Raw genomic sequence first — 21,299 nt, forward strand, 5'->3', positions numbered from 1 at the left:
TGTACTTGAAAATGTAGTTACAAAAATTAAATAACGCTATAAAAATCACACAACAATGTCCAGCATAGAATAAGTTTTAAATAAACACTCGCCATTTCTTTGATGACAAGAAGGGGGGGAGCGGGAATATAACAATTAAATTGACTATCCAAAACTTAGTGCCCCACAATCCAAACGAATCTTGCAAATCTAAATTCTGTAAAGACAAAACAGCAGTAACTCTCATTCTCCACTATTTACATGAAAGCGCTAAAGATACTCTCAACAACACGAAAGTTTCCAGCTCTAGTTGAGCTGCAATTTTGGGAGGGCTGGCAAGGACAGATAAGGTCAGGCTGTGGAGCTCAGTGCCAAGCACATCATAAATGACCTTGTAGGTGTTTGGATTTTCGTCTTAATTACAGTGAGAAATAGCTATACGATTTTCCAGCAGGGGAATAATCCAGTCTCCATTTCAAATCTTTTCAAATCACGGAGTTAAAAAACACCTTACTAGTCGTATTTTCCACTTTCTGTCCACTAGGTGGCGGCACGAAGCCTCTGCTTTAGTAAGAGTTCTTACACGTTTCTCCCACTACACCGACAGAAACCTCCCAGGGCAATGAAATCCAATCAATTGCATTTGTTCAAAATTTAGGTATAAGGTCCGGCGCGATGGAACCATTAGCTAATCCTCCCTTCATAAGCGTTAGGATCTCATATGGACGCCGGTTCCTGTCCCAGCTGTTCCACGTCTCACCCAGCTCCTGGCTTACGGCCTGGGAAAGCAGTAGAGGATGAATCAAAACCTTGGGACCCTGCACCCGCATGAAAGACCTGGAAGAAGCTCCTGGCTCCTGGCTTCTGATGAGATCAGCTCCGGCCCTTGGGGACACTTGGGGAGTGAACCAGCAGACAGGAAGATCTTTCCCTGTGTCTCTCCTTCTCTCTGTAGATCTGCCTTTCTAATAAACACAAATCTCAAAAACAGCAGAACTAGGCAAGGAAAACAGCGTTCAAAGGACACGGAAAGGGGAAGGCTTTAAGAGGACCAGGGAAGAGAGACTACATTTCCCAGCAAGCCACGGCACAGTTTCCCATTATTGCCGGCTCCGGGCTGTCCGTTAAAAAAGCCAGGGAGGGAGAACTGGCATAGCAGCGAAGGCTGCTCCCTCCAGCGGAGCCTGCCGAACCGTGCCTGTTCCAGCGCGCGCTTGCAAAGGCGGAAGAACCTCGTGGGTGCCCTGCTGGGCCCACGGGCCACGTGACTAACGCGGATCATGTGACGCCGGAGACCCGCCCCGGAGGTCTGTTACCCGGGCAACTGCAGGGCCCGCTCAGCTCTTCCAGGAAAGCCGGGAATGCAGAGGCTAAGGTAGGTGGGCCTGCACACTTGTTCCCCGCCCGCCTCTCCGCGTGCCCCCCCGGGCTTCGGGCCCGGGCCTCAGGGCCGTGGCGTGCCGCGCGGTCCCCTCCTCAGCCCAGGCCCCTGTGGCTTCCCGCCAACTCGGGGACCGCGCCTCCCGGAGACGCCAGCGGCCGCGGGGTCTGCGCCTTGCTGCGCTCACCCCGAGCTGACCCAAAGTGCTGGTAAGGATGGGAAGCTATTGTCTGCGGCGCCCACCACAGCCGGAGAAAGCCGGATTTGAACAACCTCAAGGAATTAAGCTCCAGAAACGGGGGCGATTCTGAAGTCGAGTTCATTAGAGTGTAAAGGGAGTGCTCTGTCTGCCAGTCACTGGATTCTAGGACAGGTGTTCGGTGCGTCGATTTTTGTTACCCTTCCCAAAAGAAACAGTGTCCATTAGCTTTCTTGTTTAAGTATTGTGAGATGTTTTCATGAATTCTGTCTGCAACAATCCCCATTTTTAGAAAGAATACTGTAGGCGGTGATAAAATAACCAGCTGAATGCTAAGGCAGCACAAATTGTGCTTTACAAGGGAAAAAAAGACCTGTTGGATTTGCATGGAAACCTAGTTTGTTTTTGAGATACTAAGCAGCACACACACAAATGTAGGAAGTAGTGGAAGTCCCATCCTTCTGCGCTTGGCATTCACAGGTGGAAATGTTTACTCTTAAGTACAAAACAGTATCAGAGCAGCTTTTGCAGTTTGGTTAATGAATAAGGAATATTTTATTAATTTACTAATCGATCATTATGAGCATATACTAACTCATGAGATAAATGCCTGAAGTCTTGTTTGTATAGTCACTAGTTCCCTCAAAATATTTTCGTCTTACCCTTTAGCGTTTCCAGTGTTATAAATATCGAGAATGTTTACATGGCAAAGTAAAAATTGTCGATTATGGCTCACTGTTGCAAAGACCTGGATGAAGAGTTTGAACAGTTTATGAAAGAGGTGAGTTTGTGATTTTAAAACGTTTGTCTCATCAGATTTATCCATCATTTCACCTCCAAGGTGCAATCAGTTAATCAACAATCTGTCAGCTCCACCCCCAGAATGCACCTGTTACCGGTTAGCGGGCCCCCTTTGCCCTGCAACCTCGTAGCTCAACAACGTGCTGAATCTCACCTGAGAAGTTCTCAGAATTCCTTGCCCACAGTGCAGCTGGAACAGTCAGTTACGTAAATGACACTGCCCCTCCGCAGCTTGTTCTCCCATCACATCGAATAAAATCCAGACTCCCTGCCGTGTGTTACGTTCCTGATATCCCGCATCTGCTGCACTGTTCATCACTCTTCCCCATCATCAGTTTTGTTTGGCCTACCGTGGCCTCTTTCCTCTTCCAGATGTGCCAAGTTCATTTTCCTCTTAGAGGCTCTGATGTAGCTGCCCGCTGCCTACAAGGGTGTTGCCTTAAGCTTCACCTGCCCTGTGAGGGTCTCACAGTAGGTATCACTACCGCAGGACTTTTCCACTTCAAAGTATACCGTGCTTAATCCTTTTATAACACTTAGCACTGTTTGTTGTTTTTCTAGCATGGCTCTACTGCTTTCCATGTAAGAATTCATAGCGTGTGACATGATGGCTGTCGGTACCCAATCAATGCTTACTTAGTATTTGCTAAATGAAGGGGTTCAAGGGATGCAGCGCATTCTACACATAAATTGAAGGACTTTAGAAAGTATTTTTGGGAGGTGTGTTTTAACGTGCCAACTTTCTTCGTTACAAAGGGATATTTGGAATAGTAAAACATCACCAGTTCCATTGTCTGTTAGAAAAAATGATGTGTACTTTGTAGATTTTTATGGATTTATAAAAACACGTAACAATTGCCAGCTGTAGTAGGCTGTTGAAATGAATCTCAGTTCCAGTTTGAGACATTTATTTTTAAAATTTAATTGTGGGTGTATTAAAAGGTAAATAGCAGTGCAGGCCCTTGGAAATGTTCTTCCGTCCATCTTTCATTTAGCACCTCTCTAATACACACTATTTCCAACTCTCTTACCCTTATTTCCAACCTGCTCTTCCCTTCTGTCTGCCTCCTAAATCTGTCCTCAACTTGTAAAAGCTCTTACCTCATGTGAGATATTTAAGACATTGTTTTTTTCTAAACAGTGTAACCCAGTATTAGAGTATGCTGACATCTTAAGTCATTTTGCTAACTTATTACTTCACTTGGTAAAAGATATAGCTTACATCTTTGTCTTGGGGCATGTGATGTGACCATTTTCTTCTAACACAGCTTTATTAAGATGTAACTTGCATACTGTGATTTTCCCACTTAAAGCGTATACATCAGAGATGTTACGCAGTCCTCAGCGGTGCTTGCGGTGTTCGCATCACCCTGGAGAGAAGCTCTGGAGAGTTACTGGTCATCGCCTGCGCTGTCATGACCCCTTCTGGAGCCTTAGGCAACCGCTGAACCCGTTTCTGTCCTGAAGATTGACCTAGTAGGGGCAGTTCATAGGAATGCAGTCACACACATGATCTTTGGGTCTAACTTTTTTTAGTGTTGTGGTTTATCCAGATTGCAGCATTGTAATTTCTTGCAATAGCTGAATAACATGCCAATGTATTGTTAAAATACATTCTGTTTACTCACATATCAGTTGGTGGATATTTGAACTCTTTCCACTTCTTGGCAGTTACAGATCATGCTGCATAAACAGTCATACACCAGCTTGCTTGTGGCTGTATGCTTTGGTTTCTCTTATGTTTATTACCTAGAACCAAAATTGCTGGGCTTTACCATCACTCTGTTTAGCCTTTTACTCTGTTTATTTGCCAGACAATTTTCTAAAGGGATCATTATTTTCTGTTCCCACCAGCAGTCTTATGGGTGCCAATTTTCACATCCTTGCCAACATGTTGTTTCTGAGGATCGCCTTTCTTGACTTTTTTGTTTTTGATGACAGTGATCTGGAGAGCAGTGGCGTGGGAATGCCTGCCACGCCCACCTGCGTTAGGCACTCTTCATTGCTCCTCCTGATCTTTGCCACGGCCCTGCAGGGTCGGCAGTCCTATACAGGTGGTGCCATTAGCCAAACTCAGAAAAATGTGGGGGAAAGAGAACTGGACTATTTCAAGATGGAGTGAAGTTTCAAGAATAAGTGATGCAAGTAGTTTATTTCAGGAAATCAGATAAGAATATTGTTTTTCTTCCCTTCCCTCCTCCAGGGAATGCTTTTTGCATTTTTTAAAACTGATACTCTTAAAAGCTATTGAGGTAGAGTTTTTCTGTGTGGAAGGTAGAAATGTGTGTATGTTGTTGCTGTTGTTGTCTTGGCAGTTTAAAGTGTAATCTGGATTTTAATTCTGATATGTAGCTTTAACTAACACTTGTAATTTGGGCAAGCTGCTTAACTTCTTTGAGCTTTCCTCATCAGCAAAGTTCTCCAGGATAATTTAAAGCTGTTTTCCTTTTTCTAAACAAGTTTCATGATCAATATTTCTTTATTTCTTTGTTCTCTATTGGTTAAGCTGTGTAATTCTGGATATGAAATTCAGTATGGAGATTTTTGCTTAATTTTTAGGTTGATTTGGCCACTTGTATGTAGGGATAGGAATCTAAACATCGTTGAAAAGATTGTCTGAATAATAGCTGAATTGTGGAAGGACCAATAGAATGTTTTTTGTGATGGATCTGGGACTGTTAAATTTATCATGCATTCTAACATGCAATAACTTATCTCTGATTTAGCTCTCAGATGATTCTTTTGAAAATTCAAACAAAACACCCAGACAACCTAAGAAGGAAATGAAGAAAGATACGGTGCCTTGGTGGTTAAGTGAAGATGATTGTGAAGCTGGTGGTAAATATTATTCGTTTTTCACTTCAAGCTGTTTGACCACAAGGGGTCAGTCAAGATTTTTAATTCTGAATTTTGTTACTTGCACTAAAATATAAAAGAGTAACACTGACTAGGTTTTTCAAGTTTAAATTGATTTTCTTGTTATTTCACGTTATACTTATTTTATAACTAAGAATCCACTGTTTTCTTACTTAGTTATTTTACATTGGGATAGTTTATATTTACTCAAATTCATAATTCAAATATGTTTATACTCTGTTTAATAATAGATTTTGGGTGGTTTTTACAGAGTATTCTGGCATTATATTAATGATATCACTTCAAAGACATTTACCTTATTAAGACTGATTTACTTATTTATCGAAAAGGAAAGTGACACCGGGCAAGGCCAAGAAAGAGCGGAAGATGTTCCGCCTTCTGACTTACTCTCCAGATACCCACAGTGGCTGGGGGTAGTCCAGGTCAAAGCCGTGAGCCAGGAGCTCCAAACATGTCTCCCTCTGTGGGAGGCAAGCAGTCCAGTGCTTGGGCCATGTCTGCTGCCATGCCAAGTGCGCTAGCGGAAAGCTGATTCTGAAGCATAGCAGCTCAGGTTGAACCAGGCAGTCCAGGTAGGCACAGTGCCCACCCCATATTGGGAAGATTCTAATAACTCTAGATATTTTAGTAGAACAATTAGTGACCATAGTAAAAACCGAATTTACTGATTTAATGATAACTCATTATTGAACCTCTCTCACATGTTTGTGTCTTTTCAAGAAAGACTCCCGTTCACATATTTACAAATGCAAAATTACTTTCTTGAATGATTTCCTAGACTTACTACACACTATATATAAATTATAGTAAGTATACATATGATTTGTCATATGTACTTAATACTGCCATATCTGTAAAGAACCCACACTACTTCTACCTGTATTGAGGAACATGTTAGCATTATTTGTGGGTCAGTGTTAAGCATGGTATTATAAACTGATGGGATTTCTGTATCTCTTTCCTAGCGGAAATATTTCTTTCCTCTGACTATTGTTTTTGTCTCATAAAACTGAGTCAGAATTGCTGGGTGAAATGGTTAAGGCGCCACATGATCTAACGGGAATCCCCCGTTCCACCCCATGCAGCAGCCACCCGCAGTTTTTCCTTACCTCCTAGCTACACTGTTGGCTCCCAAGTCTCTATACCCAATCTCACACATCCTTGCCAATTCCCCCGGTCCAGTAAAACAGGATATCAGTTTTTTACAGTCTTGCACTGATTCCTCTAGCTCCCTTGTCATAACAACTGTTTTCTCCTTTGTTTTGATGTTGAGACACCCTAATGGCATTTGTTCATTGAGTTGCTGGTTACAACCTATCTGCTACTCCAACTGAGTGTGGGAGCTTTGTGAGGGTTTCTCTTTTGCTGGAGCCTGACGTGTGTTTGTTATTATTACATAATACTATTTACTGTTATCTAGTAAGTAAATGTGTTTGAGAAACAAGTGTTGGGTAGCTTGAGCTCTATTCTTACAGTGTACATGAAGGAAATGCCTTCCTGAACAGCTCGGTGTGTGTTATAAATCCCCAAAGCATGCAATAGTGATAACATGTATATGTACTCTGGAATTTTTTCCCTCATGTTTCTTTTTTTTTGGTACTGTATTTATTATTATTATTATCTTATAGTGCAGTTCCATAGACTCTGGGATTTCCCCTCTCCGAGCTCTATCCCCTCACTTGTTTTTCCCATATTATTGTAGTAATACAGTCCATCATAAACAGTCACATTGTCCATCATTCTGCTATTTAAGTGTATCCTTAATGTTGTAGGTTTGGTCAGTGGCAGAATCCAGCATCGTATTGTCAAGACATATTTAACAGTTCCGTATTATTTCTTGAAAAGGCTATTTTTAAGAAATGATACTGGAATTTTTTTTTTAAATCATTAAAGTGCTCTTTCTAGAGTTAGAGCAGAAATCTGCAGACTGGCCCTGTAGGGAAAGAAGAATTCCTAGAGCAGAAACACTTGCATAGAAACTGAGTAACTGTATTATACTTTTTGAGAGTATACCAATAAGAAATATATTTGCACAAAAAAGCAAATATTTATAGTCCAGAAGCAAACATTGATGATGCACATATCATCAAATAAGACACTAATATGGGTGTTCCTAGGTCCAGAGCATAGCTGGTCCCTGGTTCAGTTAAACGTTTATTGAGTTCACAGCAAGCATGCAAAGGCAAGGTATACTTCCTGCCATCAAGAATGCAGAAGTTTCTGCAGGAGGATTGAATACCCCTCGAGGGATAAATGGACTAGCTGTGCTAGAAACTGTTGACACTGTGCAGCTTCTGTATTGTGATTTCCTTTATCTGTTGCCATAACCAGAAAATAATCTGTGCAGAGGGTGTGGATCATGTTCCTGAGTCCGCTTAGAGCAGTGTTGAGACATTGGGCAGTTGCCCTGAGAATGCTGCAGCCTTGGCATGCACCTCTTCATTTCTACAGCTGTTTCAAAGTTATGATTTGGTCCAATAAAACCAATATTCCTGTGAAGCCACAAAATGGGTTCTGCACCCTTTTCAAAACAGTAATTAGGACATAAAAGTTATAACTTGTAACTTATTAATAAGGCTTCCTAACGGAAGAAATCATGTTTTTTCTCATCTTAATATATATCACATCATTTTTTTTTCTACTTTCATTTATCAGTTCTTTACAAGTGTATACTTTAACAATTAAAGGGATTTCTTTTTCCCCAGTGTTTCTGGTGCTGGGCTGTTAGGAGAGCTGGTCAGACACATCTGCTTTAGGATTATTTTCTCCCAGACTCACCCTCACTGTCACTGTATAGCCTTGTGGCATTTTGCATCCTTAAATCCTACATCTTACCCATTGTACCTGTTCTCCGGTCTGTAGATGTTTCCAGTCCCAATTCACCAAGTTATTTCCTGCTCTTCCTTTACACCTTAGTATTACCTCCTTGCAGAAATGTTCTTGAATCTTCCAGTCTTGGCGAGAATCTACCACCCTACCCATGCCCACCTGTGATGTCTCACATGTTACCTGCCAAGAAGTTAGAGCTGCGGTTCATGTTTAACTCTCTTCTGCTGGTTCTCCAACAACCTGGTTCAGCGTTGTTCCGTCAGGCCTGGAAAAGGTGTCGATTTCTCTTCATGCGGCTTCATGACCTTCCTCCCTCCACTCTGTTCTACACCATGTTGTCAGAACACCTATTCCTTTTTCCTTCTCACAGTTACCTGTTGACCTCCAGATTATTCATTTTCACCGCTCAAAGGTGTTTCACTGTCAGTTTCCAGTTCTCCTCATTCTTACTGACTTCATTAACATGGAAGTAATACCTCCAATAACCTGGCTCCTGAGGACCTTGAACTTTACAGCCAAAATCTTGTCAGCTACCACAAGATGTCACTTCTCATGTTACTTATCGTAAGCATCAATGACTTTAAGCTACCACCCTCCCTCCCACTCCTGCACCAACTTTCCTGTCCTGTCAATTTTCACAGTGTTTCACTACCTCAGGCCACTGGAACTACACTGACCCTCTTACTGTGACATCTGCCTTCCATTTGTCTGGCTTAGAGGTTTTAAACATACACAATCTTCCTTAAGGAACACCTTAGTCATTGGTCTATTCAGATTTTGTATGTCATGACAATTAGGTCCTTTAGTCCATAATATGCATTATCTCCATTGTTCCATTGAGTTTCTGCATGGTTGATGGAAGGGAGGGAGTCCTCCATTATTATTGTGTTGGAGTCTTTGTCTTCCTTTAAATCCATTAATTGTTTCACGTAGCCGGGTGCCCTGGTGTTGTTCTATTGGTCCCTTAACCCTTATGCAATGCCATTCTTTGTCTTTTAATAGTTTTTCTGTCAAAGTCTATTTTTTCTGATATTTGAATGGCTATAGCTAGTTGATTTTCCTTTGTGTTTTCATGTAATATCTTTTCCTATCGTCTGCTCCCTCCAGGGGTCTGTATTAGCAAGTAGCTGGAATACAGAGCCAGGAGTAAGAGCAGCTACACCAGTGTGGGATGCAGGTGCTCCACCTGCTGTGTAACATGCCCACACATGAAGAATCTTTTTCAAATACAAACATTTTATCAAGAAATATTGATAAAATTTTATTTGTCTAATATCAAATCAGTCATAAAATGCTTTTTATATGTTTGAAACGTATTAACTTTAGAAAAAGTTTTCCATTCTGAAATGCTCTGCTCTAAGGATGGTTGCCGTGAGTCACATGCTGACGTCCAGCTTCAGAGGCAGTGTCAGACCTTGAATGGTTGCTACAAGCACCCCAACCTTGCCATGTTCTACTTTCATTTCTGCAGCTGTGTCGAGATTACTATTTGGGAGTCTTTCCACCCTTAACAATGTGTAGGTCCTAATGTGAGAAACTTTCCTGTAGTGAGCCACAGTTTCTGATATTTTTGAAATAGTGACTTTGAAAGATGTTTTGGGTCTTGGTACAATGGCTCACTCCGTAGCTAGATCCTTACCTTGCAAGTGCCAGCATCCCATATGTGTGCCAATTCATGTCCCAGCTGCTCCAATTCCTATCTAGTTCCCTGCTCATGACCTGGGAAAGCAGTGAAGGATGGGCCAAATCTCTGGAATCCTGCACTCACAAGGGAGACCAGAAAAAAAGTCCTTGCTCCTGGCTTCAGATTGACTCAGTTCCAGCCATTGTGGCCATTTGGGGAGTGAATCAGTGGACAGAAAATCTTCTCTCCATGAATTTAATATCATTCTAACAAAGACAAATAAATCTTTAAAAAAACACACAGATTGGTATTTTTCATCCCTACTTCAAGTGGTGTTTGTGCTAAAAAAAAAGTCTTGACTACCCACAAACTTATTTGCAATTGTATTACAAAGCAGTACAATTATGGTTATTATTTTATAGCATTGTAGACTCTATTAAGTAGTTGTGCTTCAATGTAGTTTTTTAAAAAGTTTTCATTATGCAAATATTGAAATAATTCAGTTGGTAAGATGCATTACTACCAAGTAATTATTTTCTTTGAAATTTGGGTCTGATGGATTACAGAGCATGTATATTAAAGAGTCACAATGTACAAAATTAGTCCAGCAGGTTTTATGGTGGCAGAGAGATCCGAACAGTTCTGTGAACATCAATATCTAATTGTTTGAAATCTCCTCCTAGGATTGCTTGGGACAAATGTGAGCTATCTGAAAACCAAGAAGATGTCTCCGCCTGTTCTGGAGGTAGACGAGGAGTCTGCTGAAAAGATTCAGTTTCTTAAGAGCAGTGGAACTTCTCTCTTAAGTGTTGACAGCTTAGAAGCAAATGGTAAGAAATGGGAAGAATATTTTAGCTGCTGTGCTGGAGTTCAGAAGTTTTACAAAAATTAACTCAAATATCTTGGAACCTCATTCACCGAAGTAAAAAAGCAGATTTAATATCTTTGTAAAGATTTAGAGTTACACCTTTGCATAAACCTTAACCTTAAACTTTATATATTGATACAATATGAATCTATTTGGTGGGTGAGCAATTCTGTTAAATTTGTTAAAAAAAAACTTTTAAATTTATTGTGTCATGTCAATAAATGCATCATGTAAATGAATTGTGTCAGAATTCTGAATATTAATGCAATTTTATGCTTTCTGTTTAGAATTCGTACTTCCTGAACCCAGTCCTAGTATTCTTGGACTGGGTTTAGACACATTAGAGGAACAGGAAGAGAAAGAGCAGTTTTTTGCCAGACTTGAGAAAGGCTTGACGTCTTCCATTGATTATTCAAAATTAAATGAAGAATTGGATTCTAATGACTCTACACGTTTCAAAGCTCTGTATAGGTAAATACAGTATAAGCTATTAGATACTTATGCTTTTGTATTTTTGAATGATGTATACATGGATGGTAATCAGAACAAGAGGCAAAAACCTTATTTTTTTAAGTTCTATTCTCTGTTATTATAGTCGAGGCCTTTCTTGTGTATAAACAGAATATGCATTGAGAGCTGAAATGGCTGCGACAACCAGGGCTAGAGAGGCGATAGCTGGAGTCCTGAAACCTCTGGATCCTCCATGCAAGTGACTGGGCCAGGCAGTTAATCTGTGATTTACCTCCCAGGAATATCAGCAGGAAACTGGATTGAAACCAGAGAGCCAGGATTTGAACCAGGCACTCTGATAGGGCATGCCGGCATCCCAAAAGGCAGCTTGCCCCCACTGTGGCAGAATACCTACACGTGTACTATTTCTTATTTTTTTGTGTGTCTTAAAAAAAAAAAGTTCTGTGTGCTGGTTTACTCCACAAGTGACAGCACAGCCAAGTGTGGGCCAGGTCAAAGCCAGGAGCCAGAAACTATCCTGCTGTCCTACATGCGGTGAAGGGCCTCTGTCTTCCCAGGCACATTAGTAGAATGCTGAACCCAAAGCCAAGCAGCCCAGCTCACCCTGGCAGTCTGATACAGAATGCTGACATTGTGGCAAGCAGCAGTTAATGCTGCGCCATACCAACTCCTTTTTCTTCTGCCTTCACCATATTCTTCCAGCTATTGATGTTTGTTGTTTTAGAACTGTCTGGCCAGAGTGCAGTATAGCATTGAGCATGCAGTTTTAGGTGTTTGTTGTGACTATTATTGCAGTTATAATTTCTCAGGTCTGCTTTCACTTAAGCCAGGATTCATAAACTGAAAAAAAGGTGAAGCTGATTCCTTGTTTTGGGGGAAAAAAAAAAAGCATGTGAATTAATATATCCAGTACACTTAAAGCATTCTCAGGCTTCTTTATTTCCATGCTGAATGTTTCATTTTAAGGTTCCTATTTCGCACCCCTAATCGGGGTCAGATTGCTTACTGGCATAGAAATGCTGACCTTGGCATTTATTTCTGACCTCCATGTAGACGTGACTGGTTATTGCAGTTTTGAAACTCTTAATCATCAGTGTGGAAGGAATTTCTGGGTTATGAGATGCATACATGTGAATGTGTACAAGTACTTTTGCAGCTACAATTAGTCTGAGCATCTGTTTTATTTTTTTAATTTATTTTTAATTTTGCATTAACGCATAATGCTTGTACTTTTTGAAGATTTATTTATTTGAAAGGTAGCGTTACAGCTACAGAAATCTTCCATGCACTGATTGATCCCCCCAGATGGTCACAACAGTCAGCGGTGGGCCAGGCCAAAGTGAGGAGCCACCAGGATCTCCCTCTTGGATGCCGGGCCCAAGCGTTTGGACCATCTTTTGTTGCTTTTCCCAGGCACAGTAGTAGAAATCTAGATGGTCACTCGAACCAGCTTCTCAGGCGGTGGCTTTACTTGTTAAAGCACAACACCAGCCCCTCTGGCACATTTTCAAAGGGTGCAGTGCAACACACAGACATGCAGAACAAGCTGACCTCACCAGCCTTGCCATTTCCTCATTTTTCTTTGTATTTGGAACATACTGGGTCTTCTGTTCCAGTTTTTTATATAAAATATTATGGGTATTCATGAGTCATAGTTACTGCACTGTGCTGAAAAACACTAGAACCCACTGCGTTAACACCCTGCTGTGTTTTTGTGCCCATTATATAAACTCTCCCAATCCACCTTGCTCTACCCTTCCCAATGTATAGTAACCACTATTTTAAACTCAAATCATAGAGAGTTTTAAAACTGTGTGTGTGGAAGAGAGCATGTGGTATTTGTCTTTCTCTGGCTTATTTCACATAAGACAGTGATCCACTCCTGTCCATTTTACTGAAGCTTTCAAGACTTCATTCTTTCTTAGTGCATATTATTACCTCATTGTATGTGTTTGTGTGTGTGCACATGCAAATATGTAACATTTTCTTTATCCATTCATACATCAGTGAACACTTAGATTGAGTCCAGCTCTTAACCTGTTGTAAATACTGCTGCATAAACATACTGATTGAGATGTCTTTCAGCAGTCTGATTTCATTTCCTTTGAATATATACTCAGCAGTGAGAAGGGTGGATCATATGACATTTCTGTTTCTGGTTTTGGAGGAACCCCTACACCCTTCTGCATGATGGTTGTACTAGTTTTTATTCCTACCAAGAGTTACAAAGGTTTCTTTCATCTACATCCTCCTCACCATTTATTTTTGTCTTTTTAATAATAGATCTCTTTTTAGTTTTGATTTGCAGTTTCCTGATGGCTAGTGGTATTGAGTATTTTTCCATGTTGTTGGCCATTTGGAGTAATAGCTTTCAGATCCATTTCCCATTCCTTAACTAGAGTATTTGTTTTTCTACTGTTGAGCTTTTCAATTATAATTCCATATATGGTATGCATTCATCTCTGCAGTGAGATGAATAGTTTGCACGTGTTTTTTTCACATCTTGTTAGTTGTCTCTTCACTGTGTTTCCTTTACTGTCCGTAAGCTTCTTAGTTTGATACAATTCTGTTTGTTTTTGCTTTTGATGTGCATGCTTTTAGGATCTTATCAATGAATGAGGATCATTTATAGCTTGGGTATTTTTAGCTTTTGATAGAGCAAGAGTACTTAAACACAATGTTTCTTCAGAAAGTTCTTGGAAAATGCACATTTCAAAAAAGCTACATGGATTTTTATATTTCTCATGTGAAAATGAACATGCTTTAATTCCCATTTTCCACAAACTTTTGTGCATGTGTTGAGTACTTCATGCATAACTTTTAAACTATATATGATTTTATGAAAATGTATTATTGACATGAGATATTAAATTAAATATTTTTTCCAGGAATCAGGCCAATGTGGAACTAACTAAAGATGAGTGTCAGAATGAATCAAGACATGAAGAACTAGCAGGTAAGTTATTTTTAAAATGTACAGTATTTGAAAAGATACACAGTTTGTAATAAAGTTGCTGATCCAAGAAAAAATAAAAAGATCGTATGGTCTTGGAAAGAGCCTTGAACAGGTGGAATATGGTTGCCTGTGTCTGTTACAATTTGAACTAGTAAGAAATTGTTTGAGATGAGAGTAGGCTGTGGATTTGTTGTGATTGCAGGAGAAAGCAATATTTGTACCAGGATTATGGGACTCTGAAATCACAACATGGCGGTGGAAAGGTACATAAGAAGCGTCTTTCTCTGTGCTTTGGACTTTCCGTGTGTCTGTGTTTTAGAATGCATATAGCTGGGTTTTTGCTTTTTTATTCAAGCTGACCATTTCTGATGTTTAATTAAACTGTTCCTACCCATCACAAAACATACTGATGCAGTAATTTACTGATATTTGCTATTCATTTCTTGAGTTTCTTATTGTTATTGCTGCTGCTTTTGTCCTGCATTCTAGAGGATGAAATATTTATGATTTTATTTCTTTAATAACTTCTTAGCTGAATTTTTTTTCAAATATTTTTTAGTCACTTTATGATACACCATATGTATCTTTGCCTTCTTAAAGGCTACTTTAAACTCCTCCCATCCACTGCATTATCTTATATATTTTTCTCCTACAAATTTTGTTTTTTAAGATTCACTTTTATTGTTTTCACCTTATTTGAAAGGCAGAGAGCGAGAAAGAGCCAGATGAAGGAAGATCTTCTATTTGCTGAGAATTGCCCAAGTGCCCATAGCAGCCAGGACAAAACCAGGCCAAAGCCAGGAGCCCAGAGTTCCATGTGAATCCTTCACATAAGTGACAAGAACTCAGGTGCTTTAGTCATCATTTGCTGCCTTCTGGGGTACACATTAAATGCAGGAGAGAGAATAAGAAGTAGAATAGCGAAATAGCAAGGATTCCAGCCAGATAGTCAGATATCAGATGCAAATGTCATAAGCAGCAAATTAATGCAGTATAACAGCCAAATGCCCACCCCTCTTTTCTGTGTCTTAAAGTCCCCCAGTGCGTTGTTGTTGTTATTATCATCATTATTATTATTAAGGCAATACAGGCAGCAGGGGACCAGGCACTTGGACTGCCTTCTGTTTTTCCAGCAAACTGGATGGGAAGTAGAGCAGCCGTGGTAGAAAGCTGTGCCCATTTGGGATGCCAGCATTGCAGGCAGCAGTTTCACCTGGTATGCCACTACACCAACCCCTCAATTATCACTTTAAAAAATGTTTGAAGAATAATGAAGTGTGTATTTAAATAAAAATTTATAATAGTTCCAGTTCTTTTCTAGAATTGAGTCTCCATCTCAAGTTATTCTTCAACTTAAAGAAATTCCTTTAGCATCTCTTGTCATATAGGTTACTACCAAGAACAAATCCTCTTAGCATTTATTTGTCTATAAATGTATTTCACCTTCACTTTTGAAGAATAGTTTTAATTGGCATAGAATTGTAGATGAGAAGGTTTTTTTCTTTAAGTATTTTTTTCCTAAGATTTTTTTCTTTCTCCTTGTTTCTTTGCAATTTGCACATGATGTGACTGCTTGCCCTTAATGTTTATCCTCTTTGTAATTTGTGCAGTGTCATCAATCTGTGGATTTATAGTTCCATTCACAATCAAAAATATTTAAGCCATTAATCCTCTTTAATTTTATTTTATATTGTTCATATAATTGAGAAGGATGTGTGCCCATGTGGGTCTCTGGTTAGGGTGGGGAGGGTCTAGGTGTGGAGGTAGGTGGGTGAGATAGATGTGTTAGATCATTTTTTTCTCCTGTGTCCGTAGTAAGGGGAGAGAAAGAGGGCTTACTCCTTGCTGTCAAACTATACCAGTGCCCAGGGACTGGAGACAGTAATTTGATGTCACCTTAGACTCCAGTGTGGGGAAGAATGTTCTGAGGGAGCTGCTTGAGTGATCTGGATATTAACTATTAGCCATTAGTTCTTTTATTTATTTATTATTCATTTATTTATTTAGCTTTTTACATTTTATGTAGAGGTAACAAATTTCATATGTACAGTTTTGAGAGCTTGTTTGGCGGTTCTAGCAGGGGAGCGCAGCTACTCGTATACCCTTGACTGAAGACGGGTCTTCCTCTAGCGGGGATGGTCGTCCTCTTCGACCGAGCGCACAGCTTCGGGAGGGATGCACATGGAGCGGTGAGGGAGGAAGGGGACACCCGCCTAGCCAGCCAGATCAGCCGAATCAACCCTGGCGATCAGTGGGGTTACCGATGTCACAGCCAGATCGCCCTCACATCGCATATGTACAGTTTTAAGAGCATTTGCTGTTTCCTTCCCTACCCTCCTCCCTCCTTATTCTTAATTTTCAATGACATATTTTCAATTTACTTTATAATCACAAGCTTAATCCTCCGTTACATAAAGAATTTAACAACTAGTCCCAGAAAACCAACCACAGAAGAACCACTGTTACTCGGGTTTATAGACAGGGCCGTAAACAGCCATCCAATCTCAAAATGTCAGTTGCACCCCATTCACATTACATTTTTTAAAAGATTTTTATTTAATTTTATTTGAAAGGCAGAGTTACAGAAAAAGAAGGAAAAACAGAGAGATCTTCCCTAAACTGATTCACTCCCCAAATGACCTTAAAGTATGCAGCTGAGCCAGTTGGAAGCCAGGAGTTTCTTCTGTGTCACTTAAGCATTTGGGCCATATTCTACTGTTTTTCAAGGCCCTTAGCAAGGAACTGGATTGGAAGTGGAGCAGCTGTGACTCAAACCAGTGCTTATATGGAGTGCCAGCACTGCAGACAGAAGCTTAACCTGTGCTATGGTGCTGGCCCCTCACTACTTTTTCTTATACTCTGTTAGTTGCTGTAAGTCAGGGAAAACAGCATGATATTTGTCTTTTGCGGACTGGATTATTTCACTAAACATAGTGATCTACAGCTGTATCCATTTTTTGTGAACTTCTTTCTTTGTTCCTTTTTCTTTTTTAATTCTTGAATTATGTTCCATCATGTACATGATTTCGTTATCAGGTAATGGACCTCTGGGTTGATTCCATTTCTTAGCTATTGTGAATTGAGCTGCTATAAACAAGGAGGTACAGATAGCTCTTTGATATGCTGATTAAATTTTCTTCACACCTCAGCCTGTTTTCCTAAATTTAACTCTTTTGATAGTGTCACTCTTATACTTTTAAAAATCATTTTTTTAGGAAACTACAGTGATGATTTTGAAGATGGTGAAGATATTGATGAACCTTTGACTACCAAAGATGAGGAGCCTCATTCAACAGAAAATCCCAAATCAAAGAATATATGTGTACCCGAGAAGGTATGCTTCAATTATGCAACCTCTTCAACTTCACTAACGTATCATATGAGGAACTAAAAATATGGAATTCTACCTAGTCTGGCTCCTTGTTGTCAATTTCTGTGTCCCTAAGCACTCAGTTGTACATTTGCTTAACTCAGGATGCCTGATGAAATTATGACAGTTGATTCCCTTATAGAAATTGAAAGCTTTATTAAAATCTCAAAGTGTCCTTTTGAATAATTTATTAAATTACAGTTTTGTTTGATAGGATTCTTTCCTTGTAAAGCACAGTAAATGCCCCCTCCTAGGAATGTATGCTAATTGTAGCAGAAGGATCTAAAACTTAGTTGACTTAGAAAATGAGTTACATTTTTCCTTTCCCTTTCAGAGAATTAGTACTATGCTCTAATTCTCTCCTTTCCCAGTTCTTAGCAAGACTTGTTTATGGCTAAAGAATTATGCAGCTTATAGCATATTATATGGAATTTAACTCTGAAAATTTTTGATCATGGTTAATAAGAAAGTTATTTGTTATTTTGTTCTGCTACACCTGGTCTTTTGGGACTACATGTTAGGGGTAGGTATTTTCAACATGTATGAAACACTGACTCCAAACCAAGGACAAAATAGTTTTCAGGTATACTTAAATACTCTTCACTTTAAAGTGACTTGGTACGTTGTCATTGGTTCTCTCTTTGTTATGAGACTTACGCGTGATGCATGGCAATCATAACATTTCATTAGAAAATCAGTAGGTCAGTAAAATGTGTACTGTGCAGTGCTAGGAAGGTTTCCCCTGCACGAAAATTTTTCAATCTGAATGTGGAAGCCTCACAAACAGTAGTCTGGGTAAGAGTCAAAATCAAAATATTGAAACTTTGTTACTGTGGGAAGACCCTCCACACTTTCTAGGCTAATGAGGAATATGTTGACACTAATTAGCAATTATTCTAAGGCAGTGGTGAGCCTTTTTCCTGCCAATGGTCATTTAAATATTTGTAATATCTTTTGAGAACCATATGAAATTATCAGCTTAAAGATTAGCCCACTCTAGATGTATTGAATTTTGGTTCCTGCCTACAGTTGCCTTGCCAGGCCAAATAATTTCACACACACTGTGTAGTCAGCAGGCCATACTTTCTCCATTTCTGTTCTAAGGATGCTTGTAATATTGAAGAACTTAACCTATCTTGCTGTTTAATGGCTTGCATTCCTGAAATTTGTTTCTTTTGAAATGTGGATGAAACAGAAAAAGATGTGTTTGGTCATCATTTTTAGCAAGAAAGAAAACTTTATGATGATGATACAGTTGTAGGACTCATGAAATAGTTCTGTTATCTTAATGTTCAGAAGCAGGAATTTTGAGCAAGTTCAGGGAGCAGAAGTGGATATCTAGACACTTTAAGCTTTTGAAAACCTAAGTTAATTCTGGTAATTTCTGAAACTTGTAAGAGTTTTCTCAGAGCTGTGAGTTGACTCTTCATGAACAAGAATGGAAGGGAAAACCTAGACTGCATAGTTCCTGTTCTATCCATAATGGGGTAAAGCACTAGTTTTTAAAATTTGCATTATGATCATTCTATGTAATTTTTGTTTCAAAACAAAAAATTATTTTCTTTTTCTTTTCCCTTAGGAAAAAGAGAAAACCTGCATGTTGGCTAATGGTAAATATTATCTATATTTGTATATTTTAGGTAGCAGAAATTAAACTCCAGAATACCTTCTTAATAATTTTGAATAAATCACTGTCTTTTTAAATATCTAATGAGTTAAAGTTCACAACTTTTCTCAATAATGTGTTCCGTGTGCCTGTCATGAATCTATCCTGTTACATTTGAGGTCTTTTTTTTTCCTGTTACTTTCATTAGATCTGTTTATAAGCGTAAATATGTATGTTCATGCTAACTTACCCTCTTAGACATAACAAAATCATACCTGTGGGCCCGGCGCAATGACGTCATGGTTAAAGTCCTCGCCTTGCACACGCAAGGATCCCGTGTGGTCTCTGGTTCTAATCCCAGTGGCCCTGCATCTCATCCAGCTCCTTGCTTGTGGCCTGGGAAAGCAGCCGAAGATGACCCAGAGCCTTAGGACCCTGCACCCACATGGGAGACACGGAAAAAGCCCCAGGCTCCTGGCTTCGGATTGGCTCAGATCCAGCCACTGCGGCTGCTTGGGGAGTGAATCATCAGATGGAGGATCTTTCTCTCTGTCTCTCCTTCTCTCTGTATATCTGCCTTTTCAATAGAAATAAATAGTGGGTCTTAAAAAAAATCATACCTGTTATATATGAGAGGACTTCAAAATGTTTGTGGACTAATGGAATTAAAAGATACTGAGAAGTTTTCATGAAATTTTTGAAGATTCCTCATATACATATTATGCTTATTTTATGTATGGATATGTACAGACTACCATTTATATATAAACATTTATCTTTGTATTTATATATGTTGTATGTGACAAACTACACAGATTTACAATCCTTATAAATTGTTTTCTATATTCTTTCAGTTGTACTGCTTGATTCATTAGATTCTATTGAAGAAGTCAATCTTAAGGAGCAAGATAAAGTGACAACTAAGCCAAAAGCCCTACAGGAAATGACTGATAATGAAATGACAGAAACAGGTAAATGTATTTGAAAACTGGCTATTCTCTGCAATACCTTATATTTTATTTATTTCATTTCCAGTGACAATAAAACTTTTTACCTCAGGTTTTCCCACTGTACTTAGCAGCTTAAATAATCAGAATTTGCTAATGATAGCAGTTAATACTAAAATGTCATGCAAAAATGAGGTTTAAAATAACCATTCTGTAATCAGTGAATGTGGCACTGAAAGTAAATAACCAATTTACTGTATCTCTCTGTAGTGCTGTTTCTGCCATGTTTAAGAGAAATGGGACTATGGCTTTCTGTTTTTTTCCTTAAGAGCAAAAACAGCTCTTTCCCTCTCTTCAGGAGTAAGAGTAAATCCTATGGTCTGAAATATGAACAGTCAATGAGGCTGTCCCAAAGCTTGGAAGGTTCTTCAAGATAATGCCTCTACAAACTCTATTAAATATTAAAGTAGCAGCAAATTTTATCCAATTATATAGAATGTTGTATATCGGTTAAATGCTATTTTTATGAATATAAATTTATAATTCACAGTTTTCATATTTACATATAAAATTAATTACACAGTTATTACTTGGGATATTTATATTTCATATGGGAACGTCTGGTTCAAGTCCCAGCTCTTCCACTTTGGATGCTATTTATTTTTTTTATTATTATATATATATATTTTTATTAATTATTTTGCATTATGTGACAGTTTCATAAGCTCTGGGAATCCCCCCACCCCTCCCCCCCCATGGTGGATTCCTCCACCTTGATGCAGTATTACAGTTCAAATTCAATCAAGATTCTTTCTTTGCAAACATATACCAAGCATAAAGTCCAGCTACTTATTGTCCAGATGGGTTGAACAGTTTCTAGGGGAGACCATTTCTGGTCTGAAGTTAGAGCTGGTAGAATATCATCGCAGTCAATTAAGAGTCCCAATATAACATCAACAGCAATTTGCAATATTATGGAATTGACATGATTTTGAGCAACCAGTATGTTAAAAAAAAAAAGCAAGTCCTAACCACAACCTCTGATTAGCTCATTGACATTTCAATTTTAGTTTATATACAGGACCGGCTGCTATATACCTTAAAATGGCTATAAGGTACCATTCAGCTGTCTCGTGTCTATTTCATTTTAGTATTTAGCCATTTGTTGTGTTGAAGTATAATTTTGCTGATCTTGGCAGATTTTAGGATAATCTAGACTGGCTTATAACTCTAACAAGATATTTGTCGACATTTAAGGTGCAGAACACGTTTTTTTTGGGGGGGCGGGGGTGGGTGTGCAGGAAAATCCTCAACACCATGGTGAGGAGTAACTAATCTTTGTGTCCCACCCAGCGAGGCATGAGCCAATCCACACCAGCTCTTTCCTGTCA

At 39.2% G+C, this 21,299-nt stretch overlaps 1 protein-coding gene across 2 annotated transcripts in view; it reads left to right on the forward strand.

Annotated features, from left to right (window-relative positions):
* The first annotated feature begins 1,198 nt into the window (after positions 1 to 1,198).
* CEP162 (centrosomal protein 162) overlaps positions 1,199 to 21,299 on the forward strand; it is a 68,433-nt gene continuing 48,332 nt past the window's right edge. For both annotated transcript variants that reach the window (XM_058661049.1, XM_004580421.4), the window contains exons 1-9: positions 1,199 to 1,354; positions 2,229 to 2,340; positions 5,087 to 5,198; positions 10,374 to 10,520; positions 10,846 to 11,029; positions 13,918 to 13,985; positions 17,201 to 17,319; positions 18,935 to 18,965; positions 19,816 to 19,932. In XM_058661049.1, coding sequence (XP_058517032.1) covers positions 2,287 to 2,340; positions 5,087 to 5,198; positions 10,374 to 10,520; positions 10,846 to 11,029; positions 13,918 to 13,985; positions 17,201 to 17,319; positions 18,935 to 18,965; positions 19,816 to 19,932 — 832 coding nt within the window. In that variant the 5' untranslated portion in view covers positions 1,199 to 1,354; positions 2,229 to 2,286. The remainder of the gene's footprint in view (positions 1,355 to 2,228; positions 2,341 to 5,086; positions 5,199 to 10,373; positions 10,521 to 10,845; positions 11,030 to 13,917; positions 13,986 to 17,200; positions 17,320 to 18,934; positions 18,966 to 19,815; positions 19,933 to 21,299) is intronic.

The sequence above is a fragment of the Ochotona princeps genome, chromosome 1 (genome assembly GCF_030435755.1).
Source record: "Ochotona princeps isolate mOchPri1 chromosome 1, mOchPri1.hap1, whole genome shotgun sequence".
NCBI classification, from domain to species: domain Eukaryota; kingdom Metazoa; phylum Chordata; class Mammalia; order Lagomorpha; family Ochotonidae; genus Ochotona; species Ochotona princeps.